The following is a 20,010-nucleotide window of genomic DNA, read 5'->3' on the forward strand; positions in this document are numbered from 1 at the left end:
CCTGTTACGTATCCTTCTATGCTAAATAGATCCAAACTCATGCGTCACATAATTTTTGTCTCCTACAGGCCACCGTAGTCGTAATCATGGTACCGATTTTAAGCGTATTGTTTGGTATTTGTTGTGTAGGGATTGTTATTATTTTGCGGCTGCTGATTGTCATTAGATCCGGTTCAAGATGTAAACCTGGACAAAAAGGCCCAGTCTGCGTGCTGGTGGTTGCTGGATCAGGTGCTCTGCCGTTTTATCGGTCTTTTTGCATGTCGAGTACCACTAGCAAGCTAGTTAGCCGACTTCCGTGCTGTGTAGTAGGCTCCTTGACAAGTAGACAAGTTGGTTCCCAATGTTGATTTGTTTCTGATATTTTACTTAGCTGAGATAACTGAGAAAGAATTGCAGGCGGGGAAGGGTTTCAAGATGGTGGGGAAACATACCAGGGAAAAGGAACGGAAATATGTCTATCCTCGCTGAGACTCCAAAAGACCGAAAAGTTGCTTGTGTTTACATTCGGATGCTGGGTGACGAGAGACAGCAGACAACACAAATAGAACAATGAAATCAAAACTTCGCTCTATGAATAGTTTTACTATGCTAATACTTATTGTTCCTTACTTTTCCTCGGATTTGCGCAGCTCTTCAGACCCAGCAAGGTCAATAAACTCCGACTATCATTTTGCCTTTGGTTGCAGGTGGGCATACAACTGAAATTCTGCGATTGATGGCAAGCCTCTCCCAGTCTTACAGCCCGCGACACTATGTCATTGCAGACACCGACAAGATGAGCGAGGACAAGATCCGTGCCTATGAAAGCTTGGAAAACGGCCAAGAGTCCAAGGTGTTGTAGAGTAATGCCTTCTCAACGTTTTGAAATGCCTCCAGAAGATGGCGCCATATTCTTGTTTTATTCACATCTTGTTGTTAGAATCCACATGGTTTGCCCAAAAAACTCTGCTCTGGGTTTATTTACAGACCTGTACACATATGTACAAAACAATAACCCAGGTGACACACAGGGAGACTCAGGTAATACAGCTAACAATGAATAGCTTGTGAATAGATTGAACCAGTGAAAAAACACTAAACTGCACAAATGACTGTTGGTAGGCTATATCAATAAATACTGAAGTCCTATAGGGAGAGGTATACCAAGTACTGTGAGATGTACCTAGTGCTGAACAGTACAAACTGAGTTGTGCAAACAATGCAATGTAAATACAAGAAAGGAATAACACTGTCCTGAATGGAGGTGATTGAGTGGCGCTCCAACAGCACTGCCAGTGTTCCACAGTGAGAATTATAAAGTCAAAACAAACACTTTTCATGTATTTCCAGTTATGAGTGTATTATTGCCACCATTTGTAAGGTGTTAACCAGACAACTTGGTGTCCCTTTCATTCCCCAGTTTACGGTTCACCGGATCCCTCGGAGTCGCGAGGTGCGGCAGTCATGGAGTTCCTCAGTGGCCAGCACTTTGAATGCCATCCGCTTTTCCATCCCTCTCATGTTCCAACTCAGGCCTGACATGGTAGGTTTGCATTCCTGTCTGAAATGAGAATGTTTTTTTGTTCATTCATTTTATTTCAAGCCTGGATCTCTTCCACCAGTGATTAAAAAATAAATCTAGCCTTCTCCAGGCTTTAAACACTACCATAGTCTTTCAGTGGAAATCTGTCAATCAATCACAAATGTTTTCCTCAATATGTTGACTCTCACTTGTCATGAATCGCTCCTGGCTGGCGTGTGCGAGAACCTTCCCATATTCTAAAAGTCATCAGGGACTCTCTTGTTATGATTTATGGCTACTGTGAGCTTTTTAAGGAGGAAACCAAGTCACGTAACTCCCAAGTGCTTCCCTGTGTTGCAGGCCCTCTTGTTGACACTACAAATATTTTGTCAGCCCTCCCAATTTTCTATAAAATAGTGTTAATGTTGTAATCTTGTGGCACATTCACAACAGGATTATACCCGTTCAAGGTCCTTAAAGTGCATCACAATCACATGTGTCTCATTGGTATTGGATAACCTTTAGAATGCAATTACTGCTCCAAAGAAACTGTAACAATAAATATCCTGTTTCGATCGAGTTGGCATTGTTTCAGCTAGGATGAAGAGAGATAAAATCAAGGCGTTATGCATGACTGTCTCACGCAAACCCTTCTTTTCAAATCCAATTTCGATTTAACCTTCCAAAAACACGTCAAAGTTTCCAGGGCATTCCAAGATCAAAAGACTCGCTCTCACGTGTCTTCCCACAGTGAAAGACTAGTGCAGACCATTCCGCAACATTCCAGTTTGCACTGAAATCACTGTTGGTGTAGGACTTGTGAAAGGCCGAGAGTCACTGCAGTTACCAGAGACAACGATGGAGATATCTTTCACGAGAGCTTCCAAATGTTTTCCAAATGATCTCATGAGGAGGCATGGTGTAATTCACTTCCTACGTCTCTTTCGACTGGGAGCTATTATAGGTTTTTGGCCTAATCATTTTTAATTACTCATGAAGCAGGATATTTCCCTTTGAGAGCCACTGAGTTCACTCTCTGCGAGAAGAAGTACATAGCTTGACAACCCCCCCTTCCCTGTCTCACGCCCCCTCTTTTCTCTCTCTTCCACCATTCCTCCTCCCTCTTTTCCTCTGCTCTCCCCCTGTCTTCCCTTCCCTCTGTTGTGGAAGGGAGGGGGGGGGGCAGGCAGAAGGCTCTTGTTCACAGGATGTGGCAGAACCTGACTGGTTACTCAGCCAGCTCAGCGACTCGGCAGCCGGGAGGGAGGGAGGGAGGGGGGGAGAGGGAGGGAGGGGGTGAGGGAGGGAGAGGGAGGGAGGGAGGGGGGGAGAGGGAGGGAGGGGGTGAGGGAGGGAGAGGGAGGGAGGGGGTGAGGGAGGGAGAGGGAGGGAGGGAGGGGGGGAGAGGGAGGGAGAGCATCAGGTTTCCCCTTGTCTGTCTCATGGAACAACAGGGAGGGAGGTAAGGAGAGGAGAGGAGGGGGCGGAGTGTGACTGTGCAAGCAGACTTGACCACGGCCAGCCGTTGCAGAACTCCTGAGAGATTGAGACATCATTTCTGTGGGATTGGACTGTGACGTGATGTGTGTCTTCCGTCCTCTCTCTCCTTAATCTCTTCCTCTGTCACCGCCCATTCTCTTTTCCATTATGTAACTCTTTTTCCTCCTAGAATGTTCCATTGTACTGTCATATGTTGGGAGGGGGGATAAAGGGGAAGGGGGGTTTACTACATAGAATTCAAAATTTCCATCATGGATTCAGTCAATTATTATTATTATTTTTTTTTATCTGTACAGTCAGTATTTTAACCCTAGTTTCCTTTCTCAATGGAATTCATTAGCTAAGTTTTAAACTTGTTCATTAACAAAAAAACGGTCACCCGAAAGTGCTGGCCCTACCTCTAACATCTCCCTCCAACTTAATGTCTGCATCTCAGGAATGCTAGATTCCGTTTTCTTATCCTACATAGCTTGTTTTGTCTCCTGCCTGTTGTTGATTTACCACGACAGAAGAGCGAGGCTGTGGAAGTTCTAACAGGGCCTTTTAAAAACAACCTGAAAAGCGTGATTTAGTCTTTTCACACAGGTTTAACAGGGTTTTAGTCCCAAGGTGTCCAACTCACTCGTCAGCATTTTGGAGTTTGCATTCTGACGACGCACGTTTGTTTGTTTTGACCAAACTCGAGCATGTCTCCCTGGTTGTACTCGCAGCAGCAGGGGGCTGTCGTAATGGAGACGGCGCACATTCCTAGCGGGAATCACAGGAAAGTAAGTGTGTATGTGTGGGGGGGGATTCAGTATGGGGGAGTGAAGTGGGCTGTGGAGGAAATGAAGAGAGAGGAAGGGGGGGGGGGGGGTTTAGGGGTTCACCAGCGTATGTTAGCCATAAAAGGGCATTTGTGAGATCACGCTGTCACTCGCTGCCAGATATGTCAGCACAATCCAACACGTCGAGAGCCTTCTCTTACCCTTTTGAACATTGCTACGTAATGCATTCCACAAATTTCTTGCCTTACCAATGCTGCTCTGTAGTCTACAGTATACAAACTTACGGATACATGCGTGATATAAAATGTTTTTCCAATCTTGCTTGGTTCGTCGTATTTCTACCTGTGAGTCTTATCTCAGTCAAACTTCACTTCTTCAGATGATGGGGCGTTTTTGCGAAAAGGGGATTATCCGGTAGCTCACCGGATAAGTGCGTGTCTGGTTGTTCGCCGGATAAGTGTGTGTACCATGTCGTGTAGGCCTTACGGCAGCGGCCTGGGTTTGAATACAGACATGGCCCTTTGCTGCACATTTTCCCCTCTCTGTCTCTCTCTCTCTCTCCCTCCCTCTCTCCCTGCCTTTCCTGTCACACTTTGCTTAAAAATGCATCCAATACATGATCCAAATACATCAACAACAACAAAAAAGTGCACATTGGAGTTTAGCGAAGGTGAGATGGTTCATCAAATGCTGGTTGAGGCACTCAATGTCTCTAGCTATACAAATGCTCGATCCATACGCGTACCTAAAGCCAGCGTTGCTCCTCCAAGTTTCTTCTCCGCTAGCGTTCCTGTGGCGGGGCACCATATGTTCCAGCCTGACCTTATTAGGAAGCTGGAGGGATGCGGAGCCCTGTAGGGTTGTGCTGAGTGAGATTCCATCCAGGAATACGATCCCGCTTTCTCCCCCTTTCATGTCTCTGTCATGGAAGTCACTGACAAGTGAGCGTTCTACGGGCCGCGGGATGGATCGTTAGGCAAACGCGTCAAGATCAGCCCGAAGACACAGGCAACCTTATATCCATATAAGTCCCTCTGCTAGGTCATATCTAGCTTCGGGCCCCGACGACATAGCAGTCACTCGACAGGTCAAGCTGCTGTGTTTGTTGGAGGCGCCACATGTTTGTTTACAGAGGCTTGGTCGTTGAGAGTGAAGAAGCAGTGAGGCGGGCACCATATTTTGGACACGGTACATGTTTCACATACAAAAACAAATGATGGGTCCTGACGGTTTCTTGAATTGGGTCAGGGACACCATAGGCCTATCCAGCATCTGTTTCAACAGAGCCTTAGTGACATCTCCACGGTATCCACACCCCGCCCAATCCTGCCCAAACGTCTCCCGTTGTCAAAAATAATAATAATAGTAAAGTTGCATCCACAGACGTTTACGTCAAGCAGCTGTGCAAACCCTCGATCCTCCAGAGAGACACTGGCCTACTGCTCCGTGTGTGTGTGTGTGTGTGTGTGTGTGTGTGTGAGAGAGAGAGAGAGAGAGACAGAGCTGCATACTGCTTTGTATGTCAGAGTAAGAGAGTGAGTGAGTGAGTGAGTGAGGGTGAGTGAGGATGGATGAGTGAGGGTGGATGAGTGATGGTGAGTGAGTGAGTGAGTGAGTGAGTGAGTGAGTGAGTGAGTGAGAGAGAGTGAGTGGGAGTGACACCGGACTACTGCTCAGTCGGAGAGAGAGAAATAGTCAACTCACGGAAAACCTGTCTTGATGAATTGATCAGGCATTTAATGAGGTTTAGTTTTCCCTTGTATAGCTCTTCAACTGTCATTCAGTGTGTACAACAGACTGACAGTGTTGAACTTGGGAAGTGTAGTTTCCCAGTGCTAGGCCCACAGTATTCTACATCCCATCCTATCTTCAACCCAAACGTGTGACATCTGTGTGTCCCCTCCTGGGACCCGGTCTACTGAGGTTAGTCAGATTCTCACCTACGTCAGACTGTGAGACAACAGACAGACGTGATATCTCTTGTGTGATCACATGACCGGGGCATGGCCGAGTTTGTGTGGATGTCTGAGTGATTTTCCTAACCCAACACCTGCAGTCTAGTCTCCACGGTGACTCACCTCACCTGCCTCGATGTGTCAGGGGGTGACAGGCTGATGACAGGCAGACTAACAGTCGTTTGGCTGGCTGATTGTGCTCAGTGGACTGTATCTAAGTGTGTTGAGTTCTGTATGACATTATGACTGTATGTCTGATTTATTTTCTGAATGTTTGGTTCAGGCACAGGTGTGCCGGGTGATCACAATAACCTTTGAATCTTTGGTGGGGGATGTCATTATGTTGGAATGATCATATTACTGTGATATATAATAGATATCATTATAATAGATAATCACTTGATTCGATTGGTCGAATGAGGTGTGTGTGCGTGTCACATTAGTGCTTGCGGTTGTCCAGGCATTCCTGGCATCAGCAGGGCTGGCGGGCTGATTCAAGCGTAGTTAACACACAGTAAATAGAAGAATCCAGAGGGTTAGTCAGTGGGTATTTACTGGAAATGCTGCCCTGCACACTGCAGGCCAGTGAAAAGCATGCCAGGAATGTTCTAGACAGGTTTGTGAATACAGGGCTACAAAAGAATGGCTTTAGAGGAAAGCCTTCTCGTTCGTGAGGGGAGAATTATATTTGTGTTTGGTGCCAGTCAAGCTGACTGATTTTCTCCTCAAATTGGCCTTTAGGTTATAATTTCCAATGACGTAAACACTCAGAACAGCAGAGATTTTTTTGGGGGGTAACAGTTTAGCTCCAAAATCACTTCTAGCTAAATTGTACCTTCAATTCATTTGCATACATCGTCAACTGGTTTCTTGTCAGCCAGAATGAAACTGTCACAGTGTTAAATATTGTTCAGGGCACAGTGGAGGGATTGGGATGTGTATTTTCAGTGATTCACTTTGTGCTGGCACTCCAAAACCTCACATTTGCACCTGCGCGATGACAGTTGAGAGCCAGTCGAGAGTTTCGCACTTCTGGATCCACTGGCTTAAAGCCACAACATTTTGCACTGGAATCAGCTTTTCCCCCTGTTGAAGGTGATGTCAGCTACCAAGGCAGCACAGATTCAATGCCTAGCCTGCCCCGTTCTTGAATGTACAGTTTGTACTGTTATGTGGTTTCCATGCCTCACAAACACCCATCCTGCTGTTATTAATGATTTCGGAAAGTGTGGCGTGACGCCTTATTCGCGTTACAGATATTTGAATAAGTCTTTAATGCTTGTGTGAAATGCTAGAAACACCATACTGTACACTGTTGCCTGATGAACTGGGGTGCTTTTCCAGGTGCACATGCTATGGTTTGTAGAGAGGATATTACGGACTGGGTGTACATGCCCAGACTGTCTGTGCTCAGGGTTCTCCGTGATGTGTTCTCCAGACCCTCAGGCCCAGCCTCCCCACTGCAGACTGGCTGTCTGCTTAGAACTGTACTCCCCAACTCTCCTGCTGCCTCCGAGGCATGTAGCCTCCTGCTCTCTCCCTCTCTCCCTCCCACCCTCTCTCTCTGTCTCTCTCTCTCGCCCTCCCTCCACAACCCTCGCTTTCTCTGTCTGTAGTCTGTACTTTCACCTTTCCTTCTCATCTCTCTATCTTGCCCAGAGTTCTGCTGGGGCATTTCTCCATCTCTCATGCCCTGTCTGTCTGGAGCTCTCTCTGGTCTCCTCCCTCACGCCACACTGCTTTCAGGGCCAGTAGAGTTCAGCACATTCCATTTCTCTGAGAGAGACTGGAGGGCCAACTTGCTGTTTTTTTTTGTGTGTTTTTGTGTTTTTAACTTATAGTATCAGGCTGCTGTCTGTGTATGTACTCATCTATGTGTGTGTGTGTCTATTTTTTCAGGTGCTGTGCAACGGTCCCGGTACCTGTGTCCCCCTTTGCCTGGCGGGACTTCTGCTAGGAACTGTGGGATTGAAGAAGGTTGTGATTGTCTACGTCGAGAGCATCTGCAGAGTGGAGACCCTGTCGCTTTCTGGAAAGATCCTCTACCATCTCTCAGACTACTTCTTTGTGCAGTGGTCGACCTTGAAGGACAAATACCCCAAAGCCATCTACCTGGGACGGATAGTCTAAGCTGTCTGTCAACCAAAGACTGGAACTTTGTGACTGACAGTATTGTTATATTATGCTTGAAAGATGAACGTTTTGAACTTGGACAGGTTTTGTTTTGTTGTGTTGTGAAAAAAAAACCTGTTGTTTTCTACACACATGAAAAATGAAATCAAAAGACAAGTTATCTGTCAGTGCTGTAAGGTCGAGGTTTGGTCTAGTATGTTTAGAACGCATAACATCATGCTGTTAATCCCCAGAAGTATGAAGAGAAGGAATACAAGGAATCTCATTGAGGTGTTGAAGAAGCATCGAATAGATGGACAAAGAGATTACCCTAGACTTTCTGTTTTTTTAATAGAACTCTGGAGAAGAATCCAACATGATTGTGACAGGAACAACAGGAAGGTGAGCTCAGCTGTCACGCTTTCTTCAAAACCTGACAACCGCCATTGTTAGAGAAGAACGCCGTGATGACAAGGAGGCAAGATGGCACAAGATCACCTCACATCCTCTCACCACTCAATCAGCGGCATGCTTCACACCATGAAAGGTTTTATTGTACATTTAATTAAACATTCTGTAGAATGCGAAAAAGCGATGTTCTTCAATGTCATGGAAACATCACTTTTCATCCCACCCACTCTGCTTGACAAGAACTTGTACAACTGCCCGTAATAACCCCCTTCTCTGTCTCTTGTGGCAGAAAGTGCAAATTAAAAGCATTTTTGTGTGCTTACGTGAAGTCGGGTGGCCTCGGTCTGGTGAAATCCCGATGTATCAAAGTCGTAACGGGGTAATTCCTCTGAAATGTACCGGCACGTTCGTAGTACACAATGCCTCCCTGAATGTTAATATCAATATCAGTGCCCCCCCCCCCTTTGAGATGTTCCTTCTCAGTCGTTTGTGTACGCTTTTGTAAACAGATTGTGTGATTGTGTTCGGGGCTGGGGTGCAGTGTTGTGCCTTGTGTGTTTGCCTTTGCTTTGTGGAAGCTTTCCTGTTGCTGGACGGGGTTCACTCAACAGGAACAGCACTGAGATAATGATGGTTTCGTTTGACGGCATTAGAAGACGGAACAGAAGGAGAATACAAAAAACGTTTGGTTTGATGCTGACATTTAAGCTAAGCTATTTATACAGAAGTTCTTGTCTCTGTATGTCTATGAGTCGAATGAAACAGAAAGTACTGAAGGAACACATGCTGTATCGGCATTATATGCATTGGGAGATGAGATCGAAGGTTGAAGCTTGTGCATTTGGACATGTAACAGGAAACATACATGTTGTTTATTTGCAGATGTTGGGAGGTTGTGTCGTGCGTGTGTAGTGATCACGCTGACGACACTGCAGAATACAGTAGTCCACAGGACTGCAGCAGCAAGTCATTTCACAGACCTCCACCATCCCAGAACCCACTGCTAGAACCCACACAGAGTCACAAACCTCCATGCATATACACAACATCTGTTTCTCCTAGCAAACCTATGTTGTTATTGGCAACCATGAGGTATGAAGTCGGAGGGAATGATACAAGGAGCCCGAGCCAATGTTGTAGAGGAAGGTAGCTGCTCGTGTCTGTGTTTGCAGTCAGTGATTTGATCGGCAAGTTTCAGTGCTGTAAGAAGTAATGATCATCACAGGAAAACTGTAGAAGACAGACAACACCTTGACGAGGGCTCGTAAAGCACTCCCATGACGCACATGCACAAACGTATACACACACACACACACACGAATATTAATCATACTATCCTTGCTGACTGATCCTTTTTAACAAGCTGACATAACGTATGAGTGAGTAATTGCACCTGGAAACAGCATGACCTAAGGCTAGTATTAAACTTTTGAAGCCAACGATAAACTGCTTCTAAAAACAATCTAAGACTCACAATGGGCACTATAGCTGCAATTCACTGTGTGGGTATACATTAGAAGAAGGAACCGCTAACAAAGTAAATAATCTGTTTTTGATTGTGCTTTCCCTCACTCCACTTTAACCTGGGATTGGGGGCCACTGAGACAATAGACACCACTGCAGACTGCACCTAAGTGTGTGCATCATATTCACGGACCGACTTATTACACCTATAAAATACTTGGCACGTGGCCCAGTTCTGATTCATTCAGACTCATGAACAGGAGTTCAACCTGTCTGCATTCTCTGCTGATATTAATGTTGTTGTGATAAAAAAAAAATCTTAAATATAATGAATTAAATACCAGATTGGTGTTTTAATAATTTATTTAACTAGAGTCCAGATTTAGGCATAAAGGGGAGAATGGAGACAGGGAATGTGAAACCGGCGCTTCTGATTGGTTCAAAAGGCTCAATAGTCTTGCAACATTTTTTTTCTGCACAAAATTGGGAAGTGAAGCGAGAAGTTTCCGAGTTTGTATCGCCACTGCCCTCTCGTACCTTCTCTCACACACACGCACGGATTTTTACTCCCATTTGGACTGTCTGAAAAGGAACCATACAGAAGACTTGTCTGAAACAATCTTACTCAGGATTTATTTTTGCTACACTGTAGCTTCATTGGGATTGACTGGTTTTAATTTGAAAACGCAAAATGACTCAATTCAATAAAGGACCTGCCTACGGATTATCGGCTGAGGTGAAAAGTAAAGTGAGTATACTAGCCCATTGTTTAAGAATGTGTTGTTTTTATTGTTAAACGTGTATAAGGTACACTATCAATCACATCCTAATAAGTTGCGAGCAGCAATCAAGTTTATTGTTGTGAGAGCGGTTTGATTTTTGTTTGGTTTGATGTTGCAAATTAGTTAAGACGGTACAAGGCGAAGTATAGGGGCTATTCGGTGTCACATCAGATGTGATTCTGTCCAGGTTTCTCTCTTGGCAATTTCTTGAAAGACTTATGATATTTCGTTAAATTGCCCACTCCGAAAGTTTTTTCTAAACTTGAAGATACAGAGATGTTGTTTTTACTATTTTTCTCACTTTCGCCTGATAAACTATAGGCTACACTCCTTAAAAACACAATGTGTAGGCTGCAGTTAAGTCCGGAGACGGATTTTTTCTAGCCGATAGGTTGAGAACGGTAATGAAACCTGCTATTCAAAGTAAAATAAACGACGCAGAATTGTTATGTTCATAGAGTTTGAGATTATTGTATTTTATAATATTCTGAAGAGAAAGAAAAACTGGATTAAATGAAAGCCAAGTCCAACCCATTGTTCGTACAGCTGGGAGGAGCCCGCTTGAGGACGCTTGTCCTCCACTTTTGGATTTTGGCTTAATTGAAGAGAAGCTGAATGTCCATTGCGTCGATTTAACAGCAAGCATCATGTTTAAAAAGTAAATGCCTGTATGCAACACAACTGTACAGACGTTCTTGAAAAAAACGTGGATGTGGTTGGAAGCAAAAGACAAACATCTCTCTGGGTGGGTTTGGGGAGACAACGTGAAAAGGTTATCATCGGCTCTAAACGGACTCCCCTTCGATGGAAAATCATGAGATCATTGCTGCCCAGTTGAAAAAAGTTTGCTGCCAGGATAATTTTAAATGGTCTGTGACTAATGACCGCATGGCGTCTTACTCCAAATTAACCATTGACGTCATGTCTTGTTTACAGTTTGTTATTGTTGTTTACAATGCCCAGTCTCACTTAGAATTTACAAACAAATTGGTAAAATGAAAACCATAAAGCCTACTTGTCATCAATTAAAGGTGTTTAGATGGATCTTTTAAAATAGTATAGGCATGTTTAAACATTCACCTTGCAGTTGACATTCGGCCTTTTTAACAACAGGACTCCTGTGACAATAAGTCTCTGAACTTATTTCTCAATTGAACTTATTTGATATCCAGGAAAATGAAGTTGCAACAGGTTGCAGGTTTATTTAATGTGACATTTTCACCATGCTGTTCCAAACTGCATATGCCTAGAATTCTCTATGGAAGTCCCTCTCCACCCCCTACCCCCAGAGGTCTGTGTGTCCCCGACACCTGGAGCATACCCTCCTTTTCTCCCTGCTTTCCATCCAAACCAGGTCTCCTTCACGAGATTTCAGACCATTTTTTTTCCTCTAGTCCAGACGTATCCAGTCATGGAAAGTTCAAATGTAGCCATTTCGCCTTTTTGTCTGCAGTTGGGAAACCCAGTCTGTCCTCAGAGAACTGATGGTTTGCTCTCAGGTCCAGTCAGTCAGTGATTCAAGCTGTGAAGTTAATGGGTCGTATCTCCTGTTCTTGTTGCTGTTCCAGTCCTGTTTTAAAAGGTTCTCATTTACTTTTGTATTTTTCCTCACGGTTTTAGTATGAGAAGGCCTCTGTGAGGTAATATGCCATAGCGAGGTCAGATGGATATGCTTGTTCTGCACTGAGCCACAAAAAAATATGAAAAATTCAAATATTATCTCTGCTTCCAATGTTTGTGTGCTCTCAGCTATTTTCCAAAATGATTGCCAAGCCACAGGCTGCATTGGCAGCCTGGTGATTATAAATTCAGTGGTTTCTGACAAGAGTAATGGAAAGCAGCTTCATTTCAGATGTACATACTTGTTAACCACTTGAAGATGACCAGCAACTATCAGTCATCTGCACTCTTGACTGTTTCCTAACATGATCTATTCGTCCGTTTTGGCCAAGGTGAAGTTGGTTGCCTTGGAATCCAAGGAACAGCAGAATGTTTACACCTGTAGATGTGTGTGTGTGTGTGTGTGAAACAGACATTCCAGTCAGATTGGATTCTTGGGTGCCAGTCTCAAGTTGGTGTTGCTAAATGTTTGACTGATGCATTTCCTTGTCCGTTGCTTCTCTGATGTTTATGCCAAACACAGGATTCACCCTGAGCCTCCAAACATCTTTTCATCAGGACAGTACGGGTCATGTACTTTTAAGATGCCTCATTCATTTAATTAGGTTTGTTTCCTCTTCTAGTTTAGCTAGATATATAGCTGGATCTAGTGTCTTGTTTGGCCTGAAAGTTATGTTGATTCAGAATGCAATGACTATATTCAAATACTCTCAAACTGACTCTTCGAGTCCTCATAGGAATTATTTCTTGCTTTAGAATTGGATGGAAGATTTAATGAAATCCACAAGTATTAGTCAATCACAAGCACCTGTAATTGATATAGCCCCAATAATTACTAACTGGAATTATATTTTTGTATTTCAAACCTTGTTTCAAATTGAATTGTCCCCCAAATTACTTTGACCCTGTCTCATTAGAAATTTGACCCAAGTCAATTTCAGAAAGAGATGGAGCCACCTAATGATCTCCCTTTTTTGAGATATGAATTGTGTAGTAAATAATAGATGACTTTTTTATAAGCTGAGTTCCATGGACCCAGATAAAGGGACATAAAATGTCTTTGGTTTGGCGGTCCAACCAGACATAACCCAAACCAACATTTTAGTCCTGGTGGTTTTCAACCAAACTACAACCTTTTGTATTATTAAAACAAATAATAGAAATGTGTTCAGTTGATGTTGTCCTTTCTATGCTTAAATGAGGACATTTCCCTGCTGAAAGGTTAGTGGCCGTTTTACAGATAGCTTCTGATACTCTGCTGGTGGTGACTGGGCCTTTTCATATCTCCTTTCCAGTCCTGTGATTCTCTTGTTGATGGAAAGCAGGACATGTCCTAGTGCTGGGGCCTGTTCCTTAAAGTATTTATCAAATAAGACAGGCTTGTGTCAGGGAAAGTCACATAAGCCTGGTTTATTCGGTAAACTCTCTTTATGGAACAGGCCCCTGGTGGACTCTGGGTCGACCTGAACAAGGGTAGACCAAGAAGTGGTCATAGCCGTAACCACAGGTATCTGAAGTGGAGATTATGCTGTTGTTTTTACTGCCATGCTCTCATGGACGAGGGCTGGGAAGGGTTGTAATGTTACTCTGCAATGTCCTGACTGTGGGTATTTTCCCCCGGTTACGCCACGGGGCGTCGTCATGGTAATGCCACGGTTTGCCAGGTTTGGATAAACAGGAAAGGTTGTTTTCATCCTTTTATTACAGTGTGTCTAATTTGGTTGATCATTTACATTTCGTAGAGGGATCTTCATTTCGAACCTCCGCTTTCAAATTGTTTTGTTTTAATGCCAAATCTTACTTGAGATAAGATATAACTCGATATTCCTCGTTAAATATGCATTAGCCTTTACCATTGGACACTTAATTCACATTGTGGTTTGTTAAGCATTTTCAGGACTAACGGGTAGTTAAATATTACTCGATATTCCTCGTTAAATATGCATTAGCCTTTTACCATTGGACACTTAATTCACATTGTGGTTTGTTAAGCATTTTCAGGACTAACGGGTAGTTAAATATTAATGAGTACCAGCTGGAATATTTGTTCAGGTTTGGTTCAATACCTGGTCATGTGTATGATTTGAGCAAATGGTTCATCGACATGAACTGTGTCCAACAGTCACATTTTTTTAAATATGTTGATCCAGTTTTAAGAGGTTGCTTCAGGGACATTGTCTTACACATGAAGCCAACCTAACTGATAGTGCTAATACTTTTCTTTCGGTTTTTTTATTTTTATGGGGAAACTTGAAAGGATACTGCATTCTTCACGTGGTATTGATTTGAAAATGTGCCTCGGGACAATTGTGTAGTTTAGCTTCGAATGTAGTTACACTTTAGGCCTTGTTCTCTCAAACGCCTTTTGTCCAGATGTGTTTCAGTTTGTTCTGGGGAGGGGATTGTCTGGGGTTCAATTCCGCTGGGGTTTACTTATCCATTGCTTTCCAGATTTTTCCTCCTGAAGCTCACTTTAACAACTTCACCAAGAAGAGGAGAACTGGATCCCTTTCCGGGACAGCACTTGGCAGTCTTCCCTGAATAACTGCCGGGAGAGGTGAGGAGAGCGAGCGAAATCTCTCCTCTCTAATCAGCCGAAGGTTTTCTGCAGGGGTGGTTTCTCTCAGCTGAAAGTCTCTTGCAGTAGCTGCAGAAGAGGCCTCTGATTAATTCCTAAATGATAGCGCTTTTCAAGCTTGCCGCTACGCATGAAGAAGTTCACTCAGAACTTCGCTCAGAACTTCCGCTGAGTCATAATTTGGAACCCAAACACCATGTTTTTTTTCTCCCTTTTTTACAAGATGCAGGCTGTTTTGAAGATTTGTCCTTTTGTCTGTGAAAGCCCACATGGATCCTGACCTCAAATTGCACAGAGAGAAATGGACACTCAGAGGACCCTTTTACTGGTGACTGCCTTTACATTCCAGCTGACAGGCTTAAGTGTGTGATTGACTCCCTTTAAACTAAGACAAGCCCTTCTTCGCTGAAAAGGGAATAGTAGTAGACTACATCTTTATGGGCCTTGATCTTTTAGTCTCACATTGAGGCTCTGAAGTGCAGTCATTACCCATGTCTGTTTCTTTATGAGTGGGCCTAGTCACCCGGTCAGTACAATACTAAATGCTACGAGGCTAATATATCGACTGAGAAACTAGGCCACATTTAACAGGGTTATGAAACGGCCAAACAGAGTGGACTGTGGTGATGAGAGTTAGAGGCCAGATGTTTAGGATCTTCCCTCTCTGACAGAGTAGGCATTAGAGTTGAGTTTGTTCCACTGTGGATGAGAACGGGTGTCTGTGATGGTTGTGAAAGACACCGTGTTTACACTGCTCGGCCTGTTCTGCAGTGCTGTTTACAGTGAATGAGCTAATGGCTGTCCACAGCTGCTTAATCCCCAGTCACGCGTGAGATATACAGCATCCTCTGACAAGCATAGGGGAGGAAAGAAAAGATTGGTAATATTGTGCCAGACCATTTGGTGTCCATGCAGAGGATGTTGTCTTTTTGTGTAGGCCTAGAGCAATCAATGTTGCAGTGTGTCTTGAGACTCCTTTCTCACTTGCAATGCATGGCAGGCGTTTTGTTTTAAGACCATCACATAAATAATATGACACAGTAAGACATTTCTTACTTCCTCTAACATTTCCAAGGCCGTGCTGTCTCCAACCAGGTCACCGTAGAAACGGAAGCCTGTTGACAGGATTGGGCTGTGATTTAAAGGTGTCTAACTTCCTGTATTTTACCAAGGATCTTGCAGGTCATGAAAAAGCTAAAGCATGTGGATACAATCTAACATGATGCTCAGGCGGCTTCATATTCACAACTGCTTCAACTTAGCGTCTCCATGAGGTGGGGAGTATCACATCTGCAGTACATCACTGACCCTGAAGACATAGGCTGCCCCTTGTCGTCGTTAGCCAGACAGAAATAGACCTGTTTAACAACTGTATCACTGAGAACTGGAACTGTACTGGTTTATGTGTTCTAGGAAATGATTATCTCGCTTCGGGCAGTAGAGCCTTTCTGGAGAACTGTAATGTCTGGGTCTCTTCTGTCTAGTTTATGAACAGTAAACTACAGTCCTACAGCATAGTGATCTCTACAAAGACAAATCATCTCAAGCCCTCACTTAGTAGGGGTAGAAGATGTAAAGTTCAAAGGCCACGCCTGCTTGCTCTGCGTGGTTGTCTTTGACTGCTGTCGTTGTTTCATCGCTGAGAGTTTTGGAGTCTGAGTTTGAGTGCGTTCCCCGAGGAACCCCAGTCTTCCCTGTGACTATCTCACACGGTAGACTAATTCAAAGCTATGTGGGAATATGAAGGGTGACACGCCAAAGGGCCAGAAGTTTATCGGATTGCTGTGGCCAATTCTCATCACAGGAGTCACAAAGAGTATGCAACCAGCGGAACATTGAAGAAATCCAAAGGCAGAGCCGTCAGTCTGTTCAAGACAGTCAACGTTTTGATCTCTCCGACTCTTTGTTGTACCTCACATTTGTGATCCATGAATTACGAGGTGATTGCGACCCTGTTGCTGACAGCTGAAGTCTACCTTGTATAACTGGTTGGAAACCATCCTGAGGATATGAAGTTAAACTATGCTGCCAATGTAGATCAGACTCACAACAATGGAAATGTGGCAAATCCCCCACCACACACACACACACTTGGTTTCTTCCATTTCTTTCTCCCATTGGGAGTTTTTCCTTGTCTTCCTTGAGGGTTTAGGTCGGTTGAGGGGCAGTTCTATGGGCGTATGTGAAGCCCTCTGTGACATGCTTTCGTGTAAAAAGGGCTACACAAATACATTTGATTTGACTTGATATACTTTTTATACTAAATATGAATTATATTTCATGGCCGCATGCTCAGTTTATAAAAAAATAAATAAGCTGTCCCACCCACATTTGAAAGCAAACCTACACCTCTGGTTTCGGGTGGAGTTTGACGGATGTTCTGGTATGTTCTCAGATCGCTCAGAAGTATGACATTCAGAAGGAGGAGGAGCTGAGGTTCTGGATAGAAGAGGTGACGGGGATGGCTATCGGAGACAGCTTCCAGAAGGGCCTGAAGGACGGAGTCATTCTGTGCGAGTAAGTGTGCGTCTGTGTTCCCAGGAGACTGACCTTGACCACATGCTGAGCTCGGCAAGCGTGCTGTAAATGCTGATGAAGACTTTGAACATGATAGTTATTCCTGTCTCTGCCTGTTATGAGAAAATTAAGGTGACCAGAAAGAGAAGGGGGAACACCCCTAGAAAAATTGTGTGTTTTTATATACGTGTGTATTTGTTTATTTGACAGGGTTCAGATGTAAATAGAAAGGCTGGATCATAAAAAAATTGTATGTATTCATTTGTGGTGCTGTGTACTTGACACACTGTCTCTCTCTCATAGGCTGATAAACAAACTGCAGCCCGGGTCAATAAGGAAGATCAACCAGTCACAGCTGAATTGGCACAAGGTAAAACGGATCTTTGACACCAACCCAAGGAGAGGTGTTCACACCCTTCCGGGGCTATATTAACCATCTGAATAGAAAGCCAACAAAGAACTCCAAATCAGGCTTTCGCCTCCTCATTCATTTCCTGCTGCAGCCTGTCGAACCATGAGAATAAGAAGGGTTATTCATGTAGCTCTCTCTCACCAACAACACTGCCTTTTATTGCGTTACGTTTGGATTTCCTGGTGGACTGACTCCAATCCCCACCTCTCTTTTTCTTCCAGCTGGAAAATCTGGGGAATTTCATCAAAGCTATCCTGGCCTTTGGCCTGAAGCCAAATGACATATTTGAGGCCAATGACCTGTTTGAAAGTGGGAACATGACTCAAGTCCAGACCACACTGCTCGCCCTGGCCAGCATGGTGAGTAGGCCGCCTCACGTTTCAATTCCTTCTGGTACTTGTAGTCTTTGGATGAAACGGTGAATAAAAAAAAATCTCCCTGCTATGGGTGGTTGTAATGGTTCTCCGTTTAGAATGTTTCAAGTTTTCTCCCACTTCACAGGGCAAGACCAAAGGCATGGACTCAAAGATCGACATTGGGGTTAAATACGCAGACAAGCAGATGCGGCACTTTGATGACGATAAGATTAAAGCTGGCCAGTGTGTGATTGGACTACAGGTAATGCGTGACAACGATGTTCCCAGCAGTCACCATCATCGTATTAAAAAAACTGCTCTTGTAGGAGGGACTTGTGGTAATGGCTGTGTTTTCATTCAGATGGGGACCAACAAGTGTGCAAGCCAGGCGGGTATGACTGCTTATGGGACTAGGAGACATCTTTATGACCCAAAGACCCAGACAGACAAGCCCTATGACCAGACCACCATCAGTCTTCAAATGGGAACCAACAAAGGAGCCAGCCAGGTAGACTAAACACTGATGAGGTCAGGTCATGTAGAGGCAGTGTCCTGTTTGATGTCCAGATTAAACGGCTTCATCTAGAGTTAAGTTGGGAAAACAAGCGATGTTTGGGGATGTTTTTGTTTGCGATGTTTCTAGTAACATTTCCCGTTTTTTCTACTATTTAAATTTTACTGATGCTGGGGCACGTGATACGTTGTGTCTCTGTTCCTCACACAACCTCTAAATGTAAGCTCTCGTCCTCTCCCTCCCTCCTTCCCATCATCCTTCTTTCCCTCCCATCCTCCTTTCTTCTATCCCTTCCTCCTTCCCTCTCCCTTGTTCCCTCCTGCCCACCATCCTCCAGGCTGGCATGTCAGCCCCGGGCACTCGTCGGGACATCTTCGACCAGAAGGCGGCCGGGCAGTCGGTGGATAACTCCACCATCTCCCTCCAGATGGGCACCAACAAGGTGGCGTCCCAGAAGGGCATGAGCGTGTACGGCCTGGGCCGCCAGGTGTACGACCCCAAGTACTGTGCCACCCCGACAGAGCCCATCATCCACGCCAACGGCAGCCAGGGCACAGGCCCCAACGGCTCCGAGATCAGCGACAGTGACTATCAGGCCGAGATCCAGGAAGAGGAGTACCAAGGCAGTTACCAGGACGACTACAGCACCCATTACAACGACCAAGGCATCGACTACTAGTACCAGGGCCGATTCGCTACTTAACCGCTAGTCGGAGCAGTATTAACTCGTTAAATTTTTATCTGGGAAAAACAACAGAGCAAGTCTTTTGCTATTCTCGCTAGCTTTTTTTTGTTTTTGTTTTATTGATGCGTAAAACGAGAAATGTTGCATTGCTCCTTCACCACCCTAACTCTTCGATTTGAGCGCCAATGGTTTCATGGGTTGTAGTTAATCATAGAAGGGTGAGATAATGTTGGAGAATGATCTTGGTTTTTGTTTGAGAACATTCCTTTTTTTAAATCTACTGTTTTAAGTGTTTTTGAAGTATGGTACACTGTGAAGTAGAGATTCATTTTTGACCAACTTTGTAGAATCTACTCAATGCTACAACCCCACTTTATGTATTTTTACCCAACAATGTATCACATTTTAAATGAAGTCTTAAAGGTTCACTATCGTTTAAATTTCCTACCCTTAAACAAAACATATTTTTATATATGCAGAACATGGGGGAAGTGTGTGGACCAATTACTCTCATCTCACCAGCCTTTTTTTAAATATATATTTTTAGAAGGTTTTGAATCACTGACACCAGATTATTTTCCCTACTGAGTTCATTCTAATGCCTATTTGTATGACGTAGATGACCAAACGAGTTGACAGGATTCTGCTTAGGCCTATTTGTATAGGGCTAGACATCAAGACCTCCCTCATGTTCTTGTAGCGCCCCCCCCCCTTACATCCTCTGTATTTATTGCCATATCTCTCATTATAAACCAGTCACCTGTTATACGGTTCTTTTTAATAATAAATTGTACGTTATAAATAAAGCCTTGAATACCTTGGTTTTCCAAGCA

At 44.1% G+C, this 20,010-nt stretch overlaps 2 protein-coding genes across 5 annotated transcripts; both read left to right on the forward strand.

Moving 5' to 3' along the window:
• The first annotated feature begins 29 nt into the window (after window positions 1-29).
• alg14 (ALG14 UDP-N-acetylglucosaminyltransferase subunit) lies at window positions 30-9,152 on the forward strand. Of its 4 annotated transcripts, none has more exons than XM_047023414.1 (5): window positions 30-231; window positions 768-835; window positions 970-1,023; window positions 1,403-1,525; window positions 7,626-9,152. In XM_047023414.1, exons 1-5 carry the CDS (start codon window positions 87-89, stop codon window positions 7,854-7,856), a joined length of 621 nt encoding a protein of 206 aa, XP_046879370.1. In that variant the 5' UTR covers window positions 30-86; the 3' UTR covers window positions 7,857-9,152. The 4 variants fall into 4 exon arrangements, with proteins under 4 accessions (XP_046879370.1, XP_046879369.1, XP_046879368.1 ...); XM_047023412.1 differs by having other exon boundaries at window positions 43-231; window positions 690-835; XM_047023413.1 differs by lacking the exon at window positions 970-1,023 and having other exon boundaries at window positions 32-231; window positions 690-835.
• A 1,083-nt stretch (window positions 9,153-10,235) lies between these two features.
• On the forward strand, window positions 10,236-20,010 carry cnn3a (calponin 3, acidic a). The gene is made up of 7 exons (XM_047023411.1): window positions 10,236-10,461; window positions 17,089-17,210; window positions 17,514-17,580; window positions 17,844-17,981; window positions 18,124-18,240; window positions 18,340-18,486; window positions 18,830-20,010. The coding sequence occupies exons 1-7, from the start codon at window positions 10,405-10,407 to the stop codon at window positions 19,169-19,171; spliced, it is 990 nt and encodes a 329-aa protein (XP_046879367.1). The 5' UTR covers window positions 10,236-10,404; the 3' UTR covers window positions 19,172-20,010.

The sequence above is a fragment of the Hypomesus transpacificus genome, chromosome 8 (assembly GCF_021917145.1).
Source record: "Hypomesus transpacificus isolate Combined female chromosome 8, fHypTra1, whole genome shotgun sequence".
NCBI classification, from domain to species: Eukaryota; Metazoa; Chordata; class Actinopteri; order Osmeriformes; family Osmeridae; genus Hypomesus; species Hypomesus transpacificus.